The sequence below is a fragment of the Carcharodon carcharias genome, chromosome 3, assembly GCF_017639515.1.
Source record: "Carcharodon carcharias isolate sCarCar2 chromosome 3, sCarCar2.pri, whole genome shotgun sequence".
Taxonomy (NCBI): domain Eukaryota; kingdom Metazoa; phylum Chordata; class Chondrichthyes; order Lamniformes; family Lamnidae; genus Carcharodon; species Carcharodon carcharias.
In genome coordinates, this window is record NC_054469.1 from 227,605,209 (window position 1) to 227,626,386 (window position 21,178).

Sequence of the window (21,178 nt, forward strand, 5' to 3'; positions counted from 1 at the left end):
ACTTAATGTTGCGTCTTGATAGCTTCTCTCAGGAGTGTTATTGTAATAATTGTACGACTGTAGCTCAATTTAATTTGATTTTTTTTTCTGACTTTCTCACACTTTCCTCTGTTTCTCACTCTGGATTTGACTTGCCTGCAATGGCCTCATTGTACCATTCAGTCTCTGGCTTATTGTCAAGGTCTAATCTTGCTGCATCACAGATTTATATCTTTTAGAAACGTGTCTCACTTTTCAGTTAGTTGCTGGGTGGAATAAAATTAAATAGCTCATTTGTCCCAATTGAGTGTTACAGACATGATTTGTGTGGTCTTCCAGTCCGTAATCAGGATGTTTGTATGTAAGGTGTGTGGATTTCCTTACCCTCAGAGTGATTTTTCCTAATTTAAAATAGATTCCAGCAGCAGGCATTTTGGTGATTTTAAAAATAAAGAAGGTTATTTATTATCATGCACTTACCCTGGATGTTTAAAATGCAACATCTCAATCAATCATCTCATGTACACTTTCACACATGCAGAGATTTGATACAGAGGAAGTTAAATCTGTAGTTATATAAATGGAATTTATAACTCAGTTTCTATGACGATGCAGGCTTGATGTCGTCTTAGTTGAATTGATACTTTAGTTGGAGTGAAGATCTTTTAGAAGCTGCAAAGACCCTTGTAGACGAATAGCCAGGAGATTGCTTCTCAGGTGAACTTGGAAGCTGTAACATGTACTGCATTAAAAGATTTTCAGCAATGATCGTTTAGCTGTTTCAGATGTTTTGTTTAGGATATTTTAAATCGCAGTCCCTGAAAGTTAGTTTCAGTCACATGACTACAGGATTAACACTTAAGGGGTCCAGAGGAGGAGGAGTTCAATAAGGCACTTGGGGACCAATATTGGTCACTGGCCTTTCAACTCTGGGACATGGGCATGAATGTAGTCCAGTCTAATAGGGAGAAATTCTCTCTCTTGTGTCTCCCCTGCTTCTATGTAAATGAATTTTGGTGGTCTCCATAATCTTGCGATCATGGGCCCACATAACAAAACTGCCCCAAATTCAATATTTGCACTAAATTTGCAATCTCACTTGTAAAGATTGGTCAGCATACGGAAAATGGAGAAATATCACACTCGTGAAACAAAGGATGCCTTTCTGAATGTCCTTCATGTTTGTTCTTAACTATGTGATCCTAATGTGTTCAGATTCAACATTGAACAGGTGTGTAGTGCCACAAAATATTAACCTGTAACCAATGGAGACACTGCAGCCCTATCACTGTCATCCAAGAAGCATATATTGTATCCAGAAATGCCAGGTGACATTGGAGATTGCTTCTCAGGTGAACTTGGAAGCCGTAACATGTACTGCATTAAAAGATTTTCAGCAATGATCGTTTAGCTGTTTCAGATGTTTCTCTGTGGATTTGCTTTGTTTAGGATATTTTAAATTGCAGTCCCTGAAGAAAGATATGTTTAGAATTACATGTTTATAATAATGAAATAGAACAATATTAGCATCAAATAATGTATTGCAAAAGCTAGCACACTCACTTCTGACTCAAAGGGCTTTGAGTTCATGTCTCTGTTTCTGAACCTTCTGTAAAATCATAAACTATAATCCCTAGCACAGCGAATGCCAAAGTTCAAACAATTTGGTTTGCTTCACATGACATTAAAAAGTAACAGGATGTACCAACCACAGAAAGACTATGTGCTTTAACAATATCCCATCTGTAAGACTGAATATCAACATGCCAGAAGTCATCCATCCTATAAGCCAAATGATTCCAATGCAGCTATGACACTGGTATAAAATTGATCAGTATGACCTTTCTATGAAAAAATAGAAGAAACCTCATTTAGTCAATGACCACTCCAAATCATCAGCAATGTGATGGAAGTGATATCAATAGTATCACCAAGCAACACCTGCTCACTAATTCTAAGCCTGCTCAAACCATTTAGTCCAAATTGTTATCTGGTCATAAATGCTGAGTGGCAGCTAGAAGAGGTGAGAGTGGCTGCTTTCAAACATCAAAGCAGAATCCAATCCAATATAGCACCAAGAAGCTCTAACAAAGGTCAATGGAATATATAATTGTGGTTTCTGGAGTAATCATTGCAGCCCATTGACACCATTGCAGTTGTTACTCAGCACAGTGTGTTTGGCTCAGCCATCTTAGAATCAAAAAATGTTTACAGCACAGAAGGAAACCATTTGGCCCATTCAGTCTGTGCTGGCCCTCTGCAAGAACAATTTAGCTGGTCTCGATCCACGGCTGCTCCAACACCACCCCCCATCCTTCCCCTGCAGCTCCACGATATCTCCTTACTATTTGGGCACTTATCCAAAACCCTTTTAAAAATCACAGTTGAATCCACCTTCACTACTCTTTCAGACTGGGCATTCCAGGTCATAACTATGAGCTGCACGATCATTTTACATTGTTATCCGTTGGTTCTCAATCCTTTCTGCCAATGGAAACAGTTTCTCTCTATGTATTCTGCCTTGATTCCTCATAATTTTGAACACCTCTGTCAAATCGCCTCTCAACCTTCCCTTTAAAGAGAAAAAGTCCCAGCTTCTCCAATCTATCCTTGTAAAACAGAGGTCCCTCATTCCTGCACACACTCTTCAGCTGTTTCATCAGTGACCTTCCTTCTGTTATAAAGTCAGGAGTTAATCCGTGCGGTAATGGTTCTAAGGTGTTCAACTTCATTTGAGTCCTTCTCCCTGCACTCAGAGCTGTTCTTAAACAGACAATCTTTGACACTACAGGAGAAGGAACATGTCCCAATGATATTGTTGGGAGGGTTCTGAGGCTGGGAGAGAAAATAGAGGACCTTTTGTCTGAGTTTGTACTACACTTGACCAGGATGGTGCTTGGTGTTCTCACTGGACACTTGAAACGGAAATATTTCTATTCCCCAGGACCAATAACCCTCACCTTTGAGCATTGTGTAATCCTTTGTTTCTATTTTCTTCACTATAGGTGATTAAAACATTAAACAAAGTTTCTGTTTTGCTTCTTTTATTGTGATGTGCTAAACGTTGACAGATGAGATGCTGAATTATTTCAATCTTGAATCATTAGTATTAATAAGAAACTGGACAATTCTTGCAAAATGCTGCGCATATATATATTGCATCATACAATCTTACAAACAAATTCACATTAAGTACCATAGTAAATAGAATTTAAAACACTAATTTTTAAGACACCAAATTAAAGTTTTTCTTTTGTACAGAATTGGGAGCGTGTTTGTGTTTTACATTTTACGCTGAATATTCATATTCTTCAGCACTACGCCGGCCGAAATCCATCCATCCCACGTAATCCCGATCGTTTATCCTGTGGGAGGGATCCAGGTTCTGCAATTTGGTTCCCACGAGGGTGCCTCTACCCAAAGAACCTGGGGAAGACAAATTATGAAACTAGGTCTGCAGTACATTGTATTCAATCTCAAATTCATTCAGTTATAAAAAATATAAGAACACAAGAAATAGGAGCAAAAGACAATCTGACCCTTCAAGCCTGCTCCACCGTTCAACAATTTGAATCCCGCACTATTTCCCATAATCCCATAAAAAATCTATCAACCTCTGTCTTGAATAAGCATCCACAGTTCTCGGGGGTAAAGAATTGCAACTATTCACAACCATTTGAGTGAAGACATTTATCATCTCGGTCCTAAATTATAGAGGCAATCAAAAATCGAAAGAGGTGGGGAAGTGTGATGGGGCAATGGGCTAGCAGACTTCATAACTGGGGCTTGGATTCAAACCCAGCTCATACCAATGGGATAGAAGAACCCATTGGTCAGAAGGAAGTTTATTGCCTGAAATAATTTAAGCATCTCAGCCAAGCCCCTAGCTGACCTTGAATTCACTGCGTAAAACTGCTTACAACTTGACTCAAATCAATAGTCTTGATTAGAAGTCATAGAGAAGCAGATTGGGATATGCAAAGGTCAAGACAATGCTGTAGAAGAATGGCCTTATGTTTGTATTGTTTTGATCTAACTGCTGTATCTTGCTTCAGAGTGTCTGTTGAAGATGAGACACGAATTGTAACGCAATTAAAATCCATTCGCTTACACGGAGTTAAAATTGGTAATGAACATTTCTTGTCACAACACAGGCATGTCTAATCTTGAGTACAGAATATATGTATGTAAGATATGAAAAACCCTTTATTAAAAATAATCTGATGCACAGATACATACTGGTAACATAACGAGTGAGAACTCCAAGACCAAATGTCAGTGTGATAAGATCCAGCCTGTTCTTGTACAGAGGGTTCGCAATCTGAACCACTAATCAAAATAAAGGGGAAGGGATGATTTTCTGACATGAAAACTGTAATCGAGATGAAATAAGAGAGAGAAGGTAAATCGGGAAGCAAGTGGCTAGGTGAAGCAGATCGCCCCTTAACTTTGTGATTAGAGGTGGTGTAATAAATGAAGAATCTTGTAAGAGGGAGGACATACTGGAGGAACAGGTCAAATATTTTTTTATAAAATATGCTATGTTTTGAGAGAATCAACATGATAACTCATAACACCTTACACCATACTGTATACACTTCTCAGCAGAGACAGACGGGCATCTGAAACATGGATCAACTTTGTGCGTGATAGATTTTGTCTTTCGACAGCTGCTATGGAAACTAGATTTACAGTTTTAGAGATATTAAATGTGTTTTAAGAGCTTAGAAACATCAATTTTCCTAAGGGCTTACATTGGTAGACAGAGCAGCCATGTTACAATGTACATAGCTGATCGTAGCCATAGAAAACAATGGCTCTTTGTAAATTCTTGTTAATAATGCAACTGCTCTTGGTAGTAATATATGCTTTTGGTAGTAATTTAATATATTTTGGTAGTAATTTAATATATGCTCTTGGTAGTAATATATGCACCTGCTCTTGGTAGTAATATATGCTTCCCCCCCCCCACCCCCACCAGAAACAGTTATCTCATAAACAATGCATGCAGGTTACACAGTTAAAACCTCTAGTTTGTACTCTGCTGACCAGTTAAAGATAAGCAATTATTTCTTTTAATTGGAAGACCATGAATTAGAATTGCTTCAGTTCTTGACTGCATCAATAATTAATCTATCTTTTGTGTTGTATCCTCTTCACCTTAGGTTTGTCTTAACTCCTCTATTCAATATCTGCCCTATGCCTGTAAGACAGAAGTTTATTTATGAGATTTATCTACTTATTTTAACTTGAGGTGCCGTTAACTTTCGGTAGTATTATTTTTTTCCGTCCAGTATAATTTTTCTGGTATAACTTATTTTTGAATTGCCTGTATTTCAAAACCTTGTAGAATCAGACTCCTCCCAAACAGGCAGTCAGGTTATGAACCAATTATGAATTAGTTTTAAAAGAAACAAATCAGCATTTTTGTTTAAATATAAAAGGTGCCCATCTTCTCCAAAAATGGAATTTTTGTCTACTTTTAATGACAGCTGCCATAAACTAGAATTGTGGGATCATTTATTCCCAGTAGTTTAGAGAAGAAAATATCCAATTATTTTATTACTTTGCATGCTACCATAAATCTCAAGCAGATTAGCCATGCATTTACATTCCGGATAATTACATTCACTATTTGCTAACATATAAAAAAAAATTACTTAGTCCTAACCAGATGGCACAATTGTAATTCAATTACATATTTAGTTTGCAGCAGAAACAAGCTACTCTTTCATCACTGAAATGTGAAAGCTTTTTGATTGCAAATATACTTTGAAAATGACAGTAGGATATCATATAAACATCGTTGTTGTTTTATTTTAATTACAATAAATGACTTCACAGCACAGTGTGTCTGTTTTCATGGTGAGACTGTGGCAGAGATGGAAATGAAAGTTTTTTGTGTGAAAAGGAGGAAGAAGCAAGAGGCAGGAACCTCGTTTACCGTGGCGACACCTCTTTGCACAGTGGGAGATGCATTTGAGTGACCTGGAGCAACTCTCTCATGGAGTTTCATCCATCCATCCCGCATTGAGTAAGCGCCTGGTGGGCATTCAGTGAATGTTTCTTTCTTTGTTCTGCAACCACCACCATAGGGCCATAGTCCAGAACAACAGGGTCATTTGATTCTTTGGCTGAAAAATAGGTTGAAGGCTGGAAACTGTCACAAAATGGACTTCATGACAGGAACGCATGCTTGAAGGCGACAGCTAAGGCTAGTTGAAAATTGGTGGGACTCATCCACATAAAACTGGTGAATGACAGACACCAATTAGGCACCTCGGTGCAGTTTACTAGTTGGCACCTCAGCAACATCAGCTGGCTCAGTAGGCAAGCTGCTATTTAAAAGTGATTGGTGGAAGGAATAGAGGGAGGTTGATGAGAAATTATTTTACCCAGAGGGTGCTAGGGGTTTGGAACTCACTGCCTGAAAGGATGCTAGAGGCAGAAGTCCTCATGACATTTTTCAAAAGTGCTTGGATATGCGCTTGAAGTGCTGGATTAGCTGTTTATCAGCCGGGACAGACACGAAGGGCCAACGGGAATCCTTGTGTAAATTTCCATGGTTCTATGAAAAGCATGACAGGTGAGTCTGGCGAGGGGGGTACTGGGGAGGTGGACCAGAGTCAGGGACAAGACTGAGTCCGCAGAAATGTTGCGAAGCCAAGAGGAGCAATCTTAACTCCAGCTGGTTTCACATTCATTTACATAATTACATTCAACTGTTCCTTTTAGGACCACTGTAGACCCTGTAAAATATGTGGCCATACTCTGCCTAGTTTATGGCGAAGTTGGAAGAGGGAGTCTTAATATATTCAAGAAACCACGGGCAGGATTTTGCCCTTGGTATGCGGGCTTGGTGGGGGCAGTCGGGAAGCTGACCGCCGCCCGCGATAGGGCCCAGAAGGCAATTTCATGCTGGCCAGGCCAATTAAGGCTGAGCGCTGCCTGTGTGGACAGGGGGAGGAGTGCGGGCAGGGCAAATGCAACCTTTGCATATGCACGCAAGTGCACTTTGGCCTTTTCGCTTGCCTGCCAACCGTAAGGTTGGACGGGCAATGAAAAATTTATTTTAACTAACTTGTTAATGGCCTTAATAGGCCTTTCAATTGTGAGCGGGTGTGCTGCCGACTCTGGCACACGCCCATCGACCGAAATATTGCGCGAGGGCGTGATGACATTGGGGCGCTTGCCCAACGTCATTTTACCCGCGGCCGCCTGCTGAGCTAAAAATTTCACTCCATGTGCCTGCTTCAGGCAGACACCCTGTATGCTTGGATGTTGTGGCTTCTAGGTTGGCATTCAATGCATTTCCAGGGGGAGAATAAGCACTTAATATGCCATGAAGACATTGAAAATAAGCAAAATGCATGGGGTCCTCCATTCTTACAGGACCTATCCCATCGTGGCACCTGTTGATGGCTCCTTGGTGCTGGATATTTTGTTGCTAAAGTTTTAAGCCAAGTCTCCAACTTCTTGACAGGAATGGATCAGATTAACCTGAGGCTTCAAACATTTGTTCCTTTTTGAAGTGCCCTGGCACATGATAGGGCTGGGTGTTGGAACTGTCAGGAAATATATTTCACCTGTCCTTTTCTGGATAAGCATGCAAAGAAAAATGGTTCCTTTATTTTAGATGGCATGATTATTATTAGACAGAGCAAAAATAAACAGGCAGAAATAGACAATGAGAACATCAGCTTACAAAGGAGAAAAGGCAAACATTGGCATTATACACCAACCCCTGCAGAATGAAAGATATAACCAACTGGCTCCATCACTGGGTAAACATGTCTGCATCAAAGGTTAAAACGCTGTTGTTTATATTGTTATTCTGATGCTTTTTCGTCATTGCTTCGCACATCCTGTTCAAAGGTGGGTCTTTGACTCTTTGCCTGCTGATGCTTCATCCTGAACTGTTTTCTTGGCAGTTTTTTGCCAACAGAGGCTTGCCAATGCCTTCCTCTCTCAGTTGCAGGGTGACGAGGCAGGTGCCTAGTCTACCTCAGCCAGAATGGGTATCAAACCCACACAGTTGGCATTATTCCGAACCATACACTAGTCATCTAGACAACAGAGCTAACTAGCCCTCCTTTAATGCTTCAACTACGAATGGCTCAATAACTGGTAAATACCTGGACCTTACACTGAGATGATCAAAGCAAAGTGTCAATATCCACCCCTTAAACAACAGCCAAAGGCCTCGCAAGCCACAGCCCAAGAAAGCACCCATAAAATAATCTGGATTTGAAATTGTCAACCTTTCACTGTGGGGGATCGTTAACCCACCATTACTTGCACATAGGGCCAAAACACACCATTTTCACTGGCAGCTGCTCCTTCTGAGATGCCCACAGTTTCCCTCTCTGGAGAAGAAGGAAAATATTACAGTCTTCTCCAGAGAATGCATTGAGGGAAGCACAGAACACTAACTCCCCCAGTAAGGTTGTTCATGCAACAAGTTAATAAGAGGTTTAATCTGCCAGACTAAAACCCCCAACCAATGTCACTAATGTACTTTAGGGAGGAAAGTCTGTTGGCCTTGCCTGGTCTGGCCTACGTGTGACTCCAGACCCACAGCAATGTGGTTGGCTCTTAAATGTCCTCTGAACAAGGGCAATTAGGGATGAGCAATAAATGCTGACCTAGCCTGTGATGCCCACAACCCATGAACGAATTTAAAAAAACAATGATGTCCCAACAGTTGCTTTGAATATCTGCATCTACTTTCAAGTGATTGGGCACAGGGTTACCTGAAGAGGAAGATAATGATGAGGAAATGCCCAAGGACACATGCCTATGTATTTGCAGCTTTGGTGCAGCAATGTACCATTAAAAGTTACCTAAGTGTTTCAATGTGCTGGCTTCAGAGTGCAAGCTTTCTTCCTGACCTTATGTAGATGACAGCAACCATTTACAGGAGTGCTCACGACATCTTTATGGACTGTGGTCACAAAAATATGGGCCAATACACAAACTATTAAAACTAAACTTAAATAGACCAGGCATACAGGACCCAGTTGGGTCCATCTATGTACAGTTACAGTACAACGTTGACATCTGTCTCTCCTGGCATAGAAAACGTAAGTGATGATGCCCAACTCCCCAGACTCCAAGAATATGGATTGATAGAATAGGATAATTTATAGGAGGCTGCTGTAATTGGCCAAGTCACCTGAGGAACTGCAATCACTGTCAGATTTCCACTCCGTTCCTATTTATTTTACAGAACGACAGAGCCCTGCATTTCTGGCCAGGATCTCAAAACTGGGCCTCTTCAGAAACACGGAACGTACCTGTTCTCGGAGTCCTTCCTCTCAGCAGAGGATCATCAGGGGAAGCCAAGCCACAGCCCCTTTTCATGGTACTAGCAACCATACTTTGGTTAGTCTTCGTTCACTAACATACTGAAAAGCTTTGGGACATTTATATAGTGTTTCAGTGCACTAATGAATGAATGTGAGTGAGGTAAGTGGGTAGAGCGGCAGGGTGGGTACAGTGGTGATGCTGGTTCAGGTCAGGTTGGGGGGGGGTGGGGGGGAGGGGGTGGGGGTGGTGGTCAGGGGGTCACTTACATAGTTACCCAGAAGTTAGACTAGGATTTTTCTGTCCAATTTTTAAAAAAATCTTTCATGGGATGTGGGTGTCACTGGCAAGGCCAACATTTGTTGCCCACCCCTAATTGCCCTTGAACTGAGTGGATTGTTCAGCCATTTAAGAGTCAACCACATTGCTGTGGGTCTGGAGTCACATGTAGGTAGATTTCCTTCCTTGAAGAATGTTATTGAACCAGATGGGTTTTTACACCGATCAATAATAGTTTCATGGTCACTATCACTGACAGCAGCTTTATATTCCAGGTTTATTAATTGAATTTAAATTTCACAATGCCATGGTGGGGTTTGAACCCAAATCCCCATTAACCTGGGCCTGCTGGATTACTAATCATGATCATCACTACACCACCCAGGTAACTAGCTAGGTAAGTAAGTTGGAACCATCTGAGGTCTCCGAAGTCTCCGACTCTAACTCAGATTTGGAGACTTTTCCAGAGGGTTCTGAATGCAGGGGAATTGCCCATTGCAAATCCAAACTTCCCAGGAAATTCCCATGTAGTCATTGCATCAGGACTTCCGAGGAGTCCCTATGCATATCTTTTAGGGTACGTCTAGTCTCCAGAGACCGGATGCTCTGGGTCATTGAGTTCTGTTGATGGATGTTAAGATATCCTGTCATGAAGCTATAAATGTATATGATATAACTAGAAAATATTTTCTTTAAAAAAATTAGAGGTTTAGTCTGTGGGTGTGTCTTAATTGGATTAAAGCCAGCTAGTCTGGGTGCTTTTGATGTGTACTAGGTTTGATATGTAAGAGAGATAGTGTATTTGCATTTCTTGAATAGAGCATTCAAGAAGTGCGGTGAAAACTGACACCTATCTAGCAGATACCGAGCAATATGTTTATATTACTAATAAAAGTGGATTATGAAAGGGATTTTATTGGTAGAAGAGGCGGGTAATACAATGAGAATTTACATTCAATGCATTGTGCTAGGTATAACTTCAGCAGTGTTGTGCGTGCAGAGCAGAGCAATGTGAGATCAAAAGGCTGCTGTAAGCCTCCAACTGTCTCCACAGGAACCAAAGTGAAAAGAACCTCATTTTGAATTCATAAGGTGAAAATGCTTTGCCTGGTGTTTGGTTAAGTCTATGGATTGCTGTTGCCTTAATGGAGATTGGTTTGGGAATTTGTTAAAAGTTATGATGGTAGTAATTTGTAGCTATGTATATATATACTTTAACCCATGTAAATTAATAAAATGTTTCATTTAGTTTAATGGAAAACCTCAAGAACTGGTGGTCTGATTCCTGAATTTAGAGTCGCACCTCAAACAAACACCTAAAATTATAGGTTATGACAGTTGTTTAAAGTTTCCCTCTGGGATTTTTAAATAACTCAGCTGTACCAACTGCATCGGTCATAACACATCCACATGCCTTCCTCATCCATATCTATCTGGTGATCTACATGGTAAAATATGAAATAATTCAATCATTTATAATTTAAACCACTTGCATTCAGTAAGCAATTGCAGAAAATGTGGAATTATTAGGCTTCACAGTAAAGTGGCAGTTTTACTTTGCAGTTAATGTAGCTCACCTTTCCTGACTTGTTGAAGGTATTGTGTGAGCAGGGCTCCCAAGTTGGCTCTCTGCTCGCTGTTCTGGAATGGTTTCACATGGTCAGTGGACTGGGCTTCCCGAAGTTGCCTTTGGTGCATGTCGACGCTTTGCTTCAGCTCACTGCCGACTGGACTATCATCATCAGACCCGTTGATGAGTCTGCCGGTGCAGCCCGAGGAGAGAACCACGAGGAACACACACACACAGATTCCACTGTTCATAGCTGGAATGAAAGGAAATATGAAAGAGCTGTAGTGAAACCCTGGTCACCTCGATTAGGTACTTAAGCAGTCAAAATGTTTCCAAACTCTTACTCCATTACAAACGGGAAGCGTTCACCCTCAGTGAGAAAACAAGGCTAAGAACATACGTAGCAGATAATGTCCACTAACAGCCAATATTTACTGTGTAATTGATTTAACTTGGGAACTATATGTTATTAGCTACAAATATCTTCATCATCAGAGACTATCTCCCTGGTAGTAGCCCTTTATAAGCACTGTCATTCTTAAAATCTGAATCGTTGTTTCAAGGTACAATTGAGATTAGATCTTACTATTCTAATTTCTGTGCCGAGTTAGAAAGCATCTGCCTGTAATTATCAGTTTGACTCAATCGTTGCAGGTGACCTTACCATATAGGGCTGGCTGCACTTAATAAGTTTTCTCTGTATTTTTTTTAAACTCTTTGTCCTCATCAAGGTGACGAATAGTAACACCGGGGATTTGAATATTTCCAGTAGAGGCTGTCAACACAGAACCATGTCAAGTGCAGAACTGTTAGATACAGGATAAATGAACTGCTCCAACTGCACTCCCCTTCCCAGCCTCAACTGCCAGGTGCGAACAGTTGGAAATTGTGGGAGAGTTCCGTACAATTTTCTGTTCTTTAAAATCGGAAAACCACAGGAAACAGAGTGAGATTTTTTAATGCGTCTCCAATGAGCAAGGTCCCGCAAAGGGAGCCTGTGTTAATAGAATGTATCATTTATTTAAACTGTTGAATCAAATGACCAGATTTTCAATTACTAAATGTCAAATCTAATTGTTGTGCAGTAACACAATTCTAGCACAAACATGTGCAGAAAATATGATGCTCAAGGTTATGTGCAAGCTACCTCCAAATTAGCTGTTGAGGGCAGTTGCTTGCTCGGTGTAGAAAATGTATAGCAATGCAGGTATTTTCCTCGAATGGACGAACGTGACCTTAGTAGCTTAATTCCATTTTTCATAGCGAAATTGTTTAATTTATGTGACATTCTGCATTGTAGCATGACCATCTAGACAGCAGAGTTGGCTGAAAGTATATCACTAGTAAGGGAGCAATGAACTGGACATAGAGTGAGGACCCACAGGCATGAAGCCACGCTATCCTCCATTTCATGCCGTTGTACATCAGCATAACTGAAAGGGCTGATGTTACCCCAGTAGATGCAAAGTGAAGGTAGCACAAGCTTTCACTAAATATTGACCTGCTCTAATATTGAAAATATACGACAGCATTGCATGCAAACATTTTATATTACGTATGGGGTGAGCAGGTGTGAATACTTCTGACACAAAAACAAACTGCTGCCGACACTGAAAATCTGAAATAAAACAGAAAATTCTGGAAATGCTCAGCAGGTCAGGTAACATCTGTCGAGAGAGAAACCGAGTTAAAATTTTTGGTCAATGCCTTATACCAGAACTGGAGAACATTAAGAGATGTGGCAGGTTTTAATGAAGTCCAGGGATAGAGAAAGGCTGGATGGGAGAAAAGATCAAACACGGAAGGCAGGAGAGCTTAAATAATAAGAGGGATGATGATGCAAAGCAAAAGGAGATGGTAATGGAACAAGTAAAAAAAAACAAAGGATGGGTCTAGAGGAGGTGTAAATGGCAACCACGGAATCATTGCCAACAGCTGCTGTCCAAAATAATGGGGTAGTGATTATCATCTGAAAATGTTGAATTCAGTGTTGAATCTTGAAGGTTGTGAAGTGCCTATTTGAATGGTGAGGTGCTGTTCCTTGAGATACATTGAGCCTCATTAGAACAGTTTCGGAGGACAAAACAAGACAACCGTTCGCATATCTTAAAATACATTTATTTACAAAAGTGTAAATAAAACAATCCTTAGTGAATTCTGATCTTCAATAAGATAGCTAAGGTGTCCAAATATTTGCTTCGATAATATATTCTGTGATATTAGAACTGGGCAACAGAGAGAAATTGTGCCACATAACTTGAATAAATCCTTCACTTGCCATAACATAGAGCTGTAGAGTTACAAACTTGATATTTGTGGTGTGTAATAATTATTCAATATTTTTGTGCACAATTGTGGCTAATGTGTATAATTTGTGAACTATGATAAATGCTGTAGGTCATGGCGAGGCAGAAAATTCAAACTACAGGTGACCAGAAGCTCGGGGGGCACACAGTCTATACCAAGGTGCCCCACAAAGTGGTCACCCCAATATGAATCTGGTCTGGCTCTTGTAGGAGAGATTGCACCCTCAGCAGCGAACGCAGTAGATTAAATTGAAAGAAGTGCAAGTGAGTTGCTGTTTCACCTGAAGGAGCCATTGGATGGTGAGAAGGGAGGAGGTGAAAGTACAGGTGTTGCATCTCCTGCACTTGGATGGGAAGGTGCCTTGGTATGTTTATAAGTTCTATTTTTCTAAAAAAAAATAGACATTCTGTAGAAAGGATCTGACTGGTGTGCGGTCTCACTGCATGACTGACTGACTGACATTCCATTTTCACTGCCTATAAGTTAAGTTGATGTTGCTGTCGATTGCCTGTCTGTATTCCTTCTCTATTTGCATAACAGTTTTGAAAATGCGGCTTTTGACAGGGTTTATAAGTAAATCCCCTGATAGTTACATTAACCATAAAATAAGGACACTTTCTAATTGATAAAAACAAAAAAACTGCGGATGCTGGAAATCCCATGAGGACTCGAAACGTCAACTCTTTTCTTCTCCGCCGATGCTGCCAGACCTGCTGAGTTTTTCCAGGTAATTCTGTTTTTGTTTTACACTTTCTAATTGTCTGTGTCAAATAAAAACCTTTCGGGATAAGAACGGGATTTGCTGAAATCAAAGTCGATTGAACATATTGTTATTGTGCTTTGCTGAAGTTAAGTTAACTGGGCATTGCTGGTCCTTAATTTTGGGTTTTACTCGCACTTATTGGAATCTGCTCATTCCATAAAGCACTTATAGATTTGGTAAATAGGATAGGAGAGTGGAACAGGGGGGAAAAAAACCCTCTCGCAATTCTGATCTTCATTGTGTGTGGATTTACATCCAAAAGTCATGGGCAACCTCATCGTACCAGCTGAGGTCAGCTCAGAATGGGGCCTCTATACGTTATGAGAGTTAACCAACAAATGGCAATGGTTAAGCATGTAAATCTGGGCAAATGTATCTCAACTTCTAACCTGGCATATGTTTAGTAAGTGAGTTCACAATACCTGGTTAATCGAATTCTTGTGCTGTACACGCCAGGGTGCTTTCAACCCACCCCCTGAAACATGTACACATATAAACAAACCCTGGCTTGCTCGGCAGAGGTGGGGAGAACGGAACAGCAGGTTTTATGGCAAGATGGACCGAATGGCCTCCCTCACCTACACAGATCTTTTTGAAAACTGGACTTGCAGTAAAAAAGTTATCCAACAACTCCATTGTCCGTTAGTAAAAAAGCCAATAACCGAACACAGTGCAGGTGAAGATGAGCTCCACAGGCACCAGATAAAACAGACTAGGCTAAACATCAAAATCTAAGGATCACTGAAGTACCCGACAGTCACCCCACCAAACCCTCAGCAGAAGATAGGTTGTTGGTCAAGTTGACTGTTTCTCAAATACTACCAGAGACCTGCGCTAATTGGTTAAGATTCCTCCTCCGGCGCCGTTTCAGTAACCCTAGGCACTGTCAAGAGAGCAGCAACTGGGGGATTCCGCGCCTAATCACCACCCCCCCAAAAAAACCTCCTGGTCCCACAGCTCTTTTACACATCGTTACAGACCAGGCAGCAAGTCAACGGGCATCCTCCGTTCCTCAGAATGGGTGAAAATGATGGCAGGATGAAGGGGTAGAAACAGCAAAGTAAACAAATATATATATATATATACACGCTGGGAAAGATGGATAGAGACGTGGGAAATTGCGGTTCTCTTGATAATAGCCAGCTCAGTTCAATTTATCCTCTTCAATCTATTCACCTCTGAGGCCGTTAGTTCTTCATTGAAAAAAGAAAGGCTATTTGTTACAGATTGGCGGCGAGGTGAGTGAAATTATCAGTGGACATTCGATTGTGTTACTTAAAGGATTCATTCTCCCACCCCCACCCCTCCTCCTCCTCCTCAATCCGTTGATTTGATTTTGTCCCACAATAATTTGTACTTCGAAAGCGCCAACAATGAACCCTCCAGTCAGGAGCCGGCGACCAGCCTCGAAATTCCACTTAATAAGCGAGCACTCAATAACTTCAGGGAGAACGAGTTCTGAAATAATCTAACTCAAACCGTTCCTGAATTTAATGTTTGAAAAAAAAATACAGCAGGGGAGACTAATGCCAAAGTAGAGAGAGAGAAAAAAAACTTTTCCCCCAGCGGGTTAGATATCTTTATTTATTGGTAAAAATAAGTTAGTGATTCCCTTAGCGTTAACATTATTAGCTCAGGAAACTCAATGCTCAAGTTAATATTCACCTCGCTAAATGTTTCTAGTATATCAGAAGAACTGTTTTAAAGTTGATTTACTGACCACGAAGCCCCCACCCCACCTCCACCCTCAGACTTCAGATCCCACCCCCACCCCCCTCAAAAATAGCGAAGAAGGAATCCTACCCGATTGTGTCCTGGTCCCAGATGTTGCACTTGGAGTGAAACGTGCTCCTTTTGGGAATCAGGCTTGGTGCTGTTTGCTGGAGCACTATTTATAAGACAAGGCAGGAGGTAATCTTTGCGGAATTGACGTGACAGAGTTTTAAAAAAAAAAACCCGAAAGCGAAGTTGTCGAGCCGGGTGACGCCAGCGAACGGCTCCAGTTTATAAAGAATGAGGAGATGCGGTGGCGCTGAGGGAGGCGGGGGAGGGGAGTGACCGAGATGAGGGAGCACAGAGCGGATTCCCGGGGCTAGGTGGGACTTCCCAAACCAGACCTCAACGTGAAACCTGGTCGGGTTTCCAATCCCTGTCATTAGCATCTTCATTGGGACGATTTCAATAACCAGACATTTGTTGGTGACTGTCCATTCTCAACTATTGTTTTTGGCTGTAATTCATGGTTTGCTATTGTCTACAGCGAGAGCGCTTACGCTCCTACATTCATTGTTATTCAGACTAGTACAAACTGTACCTTCTCAATTCACCCAGGGAATCGTTGCCACGCACACACACCGCCACTTGTTTGTAAAATTCGCCCTGCTCACCGACTTTCTCGTCTGCAAATCCCTCATTTGAATGACCCATGTCTCCATTGCCCCGGAGTGCAGCACCATCAGCAGCGAATATTTGAACCCAGTGAGGTTGAAAGGTTTAAGGGGTGGCGGGGGGGGACCGTTCACTAGGTCGGATATATTCGGAACCACAAAATATAAGTGATTAAATTGGTGACTGCTATTTACATGGGGTTTGTATCGTATTGATTTATTAACTCCGATTATACCAAATAGGATTTAAATGTATTTGCCCACGTGAACCTAACTATATCACTGATACACTTTTGGGCACCAAGTTACAGATGCAGTAACTTCAGTAAATGCATATTGAGAAATCACTGCTTTAAAAACAAGTCAAATCTCAACTAACGTCACATTTCTGCAGATTTTGGTTTTTTTCTTCCAAATATCAACATGAACAAGTAAATCTGTCCACTGCCATTTCCGACACTATCATTTGCTTTAGCGGGTATCGAATGCTTTAAATATAATTCCATTTGATTGAATGTTTAAATCGAGTCTAGCTAGCTAGCCTCACTGGTCAAGTTTCGGGACCGTTGAGGGGTTGTGCAGGAGCCGAGAGAAACCGGCAGGAGGCGGTAGGGACACAGCGACAACGAGCCAGGATCAAAGCCCTGGCAGAGATAACTGGTGGGGATAAGAATGACCGACTCACTCGTGCCCAGAAATGCTGGGAGGGAAAAGAGCAAGAGCAGGAGGTGATAACCCAAGTGTGCAGGTGTTGAAACCTCCGGTGTCAGAGTAGAATGACCCACTAGTTAAAATGAATGATTAAGCTGGGCATATGTATAACAATATACAGCCATGCTGTACCGAAGCACATAACCCCAATGATTTTTTTTTCGAGGGGGTGTGGGGTGGGGAGGGAATGTTGGGGTTGGGGAAAAACTTGAAGAGGGTCGGTAGTATTTTAAAATATTTCTCCTATTTAAACAGATATTGCAGTCAAAATAATGGCGAGGGGCTAATGGCCTTGCTATTGTTTGTGCCCAAGTGGCACAGTGACTTAGGGCGAGGGTAGCCGCGGGTTCTGGTTCAACTTAATTATCCCAGTCGAGCCTCTCCGCTCTCGGCTTCACGGATTTATACTGCCTGCCTCCCCATAGTGACTGGCGTGGAAGTCGCTGTATTCGTATCAAACTCATCAGAGAACCTTACATCAAAGTCTAATTCGCCCTTTAACAACGTGATAACTGTTAATTGCTTCTAAACATCCCCTCTGGTACTGAAAATTAAACACTAGAAATGTGGAGTGCCCTTCCTTTAGGTTTTAATTGTTGTGGGTTTTGAAAATGTAAAATTTTAAATGTCATTTTTTTTTTACTTTTCCTTTCTGTCCCTTTTATATCCCCCTTAATCCAATCCTTCCACCCTTTATTTCTCTTTCTGTACCTGCTCCGACAGTGAATTTGCCCATTCTAATTTACACTTCCTGTTCAATTTATGTGCTGATTTCTCAATCTTTCAATCTGATTGTTTAGGAGTTATGCAGTTGTTTGCCCAGTTTACACAGGTTGCAGATCCCCTATTTCCCTTTTTGTATTGTTATCAGCTTCTACTGTCAACAACTTGCCATGCAACAATATTTTAAAAAATATGCACCATGTAAGGGCAATTGCAACTAATGACAGGTGCCTGCTACAGAAACATCTGGCTCAATCTCTAGTTATCATCCTTCTGCCTCCTGGTAGTGTGGCTCTCAACTTTCCTGTAGTGAGCCCAAGACTCACTAACAGTGAGATTGTGGCACTGTGGACTTGATGCAATTTGGCTTCCCATAGGAATCAGGATGCCCATGACTGAGCATTCATCATTGAGCACAAGGCAGCTCTTAGTCTGCAATGCCACTCCTTTATCTGTCCCTGTCTCCCTTACCTACTGGGCCATGGTGGCAACATTTGATGAGTTAAGGAGACAGTCATGAAGCTCTTAAAACAAAAATGAAAAGCCACCTGAATAATATCCTAAACAAGCTCTGACATATGTTGCATGCAAATCTGCAGGGCAAGCTTGAGGGGCCTCCTGTTAGAAGGCAGTTCTCATAAAGGAGGGATGGGAGACTTCTGGTAAAGGAATGAAGGTCCTTTCAATGGCAATATCTTTGGGACAGCTTATTAGATTGTATGGTATATTAAGGGATCCAAGCGAGTTAGTGAAGTCGAAACCAAGACACAGAGCTTTTCTTTATTGAGAGAATTTATTGACTTTGTTCAGTCTCATTGCTCTCCTCCCATTCAACCCAGTGTCCCAGCTGTCCCCTATTTATATGTGCTCAAAGTACTTAATTAAACAATGCCATTTACCTGTGTATCCTAACAATATAATTAACATACAATTAACATAGTGTGTCCTGTAGGCTGACATTATTTGCCCCATTTTCTAGCCTTTACATACAGAAGAATACATTGCAAGTATTTTTACATGCATTTTTAGCTGGTCACTATTTGCTCCAAAATGTGGTTCATACATGTGCTTAGTGTAATTATGTAATAGTTTGGGATGTGAAATAATGGTGTAATAGTTTGGCATGTGAAATATAATGGGTTTACAATGGGACTGCAATAACTGACCCTTGCGGCATTGAAGAAAGGAAATATTCATCAAAATAAATGACCAAAATTAATTCAGCGATGAAATCCAGCATGCAAAAGAGAAGTGGTTTAAATATTCGGGTTATTTAAACAAACCTCTGCTATGATGGAAGATTTAATGTACTAGAAAGATTAGTGGCCTTTTCTCATTATCTTATCCCATCAGTGTGGTTGGGCTTGAACACGGATCCCTGATGTCAAAAAGATTGAGTGCTTAATCTATTCTGCCACTAAAGTCCCTAAGAGATCAAAATCTGGGAGTTTATATCTGAATGCGTGTCAAGTGTGTGGATGCTTTCTCTCCACATTTGCACTGAATGATATTATGGCCTCAACTCTGCAATGCTTGACAGGTTACTAAAGATAGGGATACTAAGGGGTTGCCAAATTTGATGCAAAGATCAAAAAGTTGTCCCATTGTTGAAAGATGATACTAATTGCCTATTAAAAAATAGTTCCCATATGTAGACTTGGAAAGCAGCCAGCTTGAATTAAATTGTCTTTATTACGGTTAAGCAAGTTTTGGACCAACATTTAGGTCAATGTAAAAGATAGCATCTGTCTAGTCTAGAAAAAGATGACATTCGGGAGTAATTATAACCCAACTAACTTCTATCTGGCTGAAAGAATTCTGTGATAATGCAGTGATAACATTTTTAGAGCTCCTCATAGTTAATCTTCTGTGGTACTAATAAATAGAATGATTTTGAAACATTTCCTGGAGATGTGATCTACAGCGTTTACAGTGACCCTTGTAAAAAAATGGAATCTCAGTATCGTGATGATTATACTGTACCCCAAGGAAACAGACAACTCCATACTTTCCTCTTTTAACTCCTTACTAAGGAACTATCTGGGGTTTTACCTCCCAGTGATGATCTGGAGATGAATGATGCCTATCTCAACTCAATTCAAAAAGAAATGAATTTAATTTACTAACCCTTTAGGAGGTTTCCCATAAGATGCATAGTGAGTGTATTAATTCGTCCTTACCAAATCATCAAGAAAGAAGCCAAACCATAGTCAAGCACTACACGCTTTTTACAGCTCACAACTTAACGTTACAGTTGGATACATGAACACTTAATAGACATGCATAAATGCAATCAGAGTTGCCTAGCAGTTGAGTTGCAAATCACTAATGAACAGAATTACTCAATAAAATGAGTAACAAAGTTACATAGGCAATTCGGTATATCACTATAAATTGGGGCTAATGGATACTGAATGCTAACTGTTGCAGTGACCAGAGTCCGAAGCTATAAATTAGTGAGATTACATTAATATTCTTACAAGTTAATAGCTTTGCATAACAAATATCGATTAGCTCAAGTCTACATGCATGATTAACACTATTCACTGCTAACATAACCTCAACTTCATGTGTAATTTGGTGGGTCAATCTCCTTCCTTTTCTTAGATGAAAGCATTGGATTCTAAAGTTTTGAGATGACAACCCACTTTGAGACAGATTTAACATTTTCATTTGGATCTTCAGTTTGGACTGAACCCACCTTCCACATAAGTTACAACACTTGAGCTGGCTCCCCTTTCACTTTTCTTGATCTCAGACTACCTGCAATTAAGTGATGTTCTTTGCCTGAACAGCTGTTGTAGCCATTACTTAGCTTCTAAACTCTGACACTCTTTCCTTAAATATTCCTTGTATCGGTAAGGATACCACTTACGCCTGCTAGGAAAGATAGGTATATCAGACTATCTGCCATGCAAACTACTAGTCAACAATGATATAAAATCTTAACATGTGCAGGTCCTGGAGTCATTAGATTTTTAGATCAGGAAACCTTCTTATGTTTAAAACAATCTTATTTTTTCTTGCTTTAATATCTTAAGGTGTAAGAGATTTTGTTTTGCATTGACTGACAAATCTGTTAGAATTCTTTGAGGAGGTAACGAGTAGGTTAGACAAAGGAGAGCCAATGGATGTTATCTACTTGGAATTCCA

General features: G+C 40.7%; 1 protein-coding gene across 1 annotated transcript; it reads right to left on the reverse strand.

Moving 5' to 3' along the window:
• Nucleotides 1-3,268: 3,268 nt before the first annotated feature.
• On the reverse strand, nucleotides 3,269-11,385 carry LOC121276490 (cholecystokinin-like). Its single transcript, XM_041184963.1, has 2 exons — nucleotides 11,142-11,385; nucleotides 3,269-3,405 (listed from the first exon to the last, which is right to left on the reverse strand). Exons 1-2 carry the CDS (start codon nucleotides 11,383-11,385, stop codon nucleotides 3,269-3,271), a joined length of 381 nt encoding a protein of 126 aa, XP_041040897.1.
• Nucleotides 11,386-21,178: the final 9,793 nt, after the last annotated feature.

Excerpts from the sequence above, each read along its gene's own strand:
- LOC121276490 (XM_041184963.1), bottom strand. The coding sequence starts at position 11,385 with ATGAACAGTGGAATCTGTGTGTGTGTGTTCCTCGTGGTTCTCTCCTCG. Across the intron at positions 3,406-11,141 it reads CCTTCAACAAGTCAGGAAAG|GTTCTTTGGGTAGAGGCACC; the intron begins GTGAGCTACATT and ends TGTCTTCCCCAG.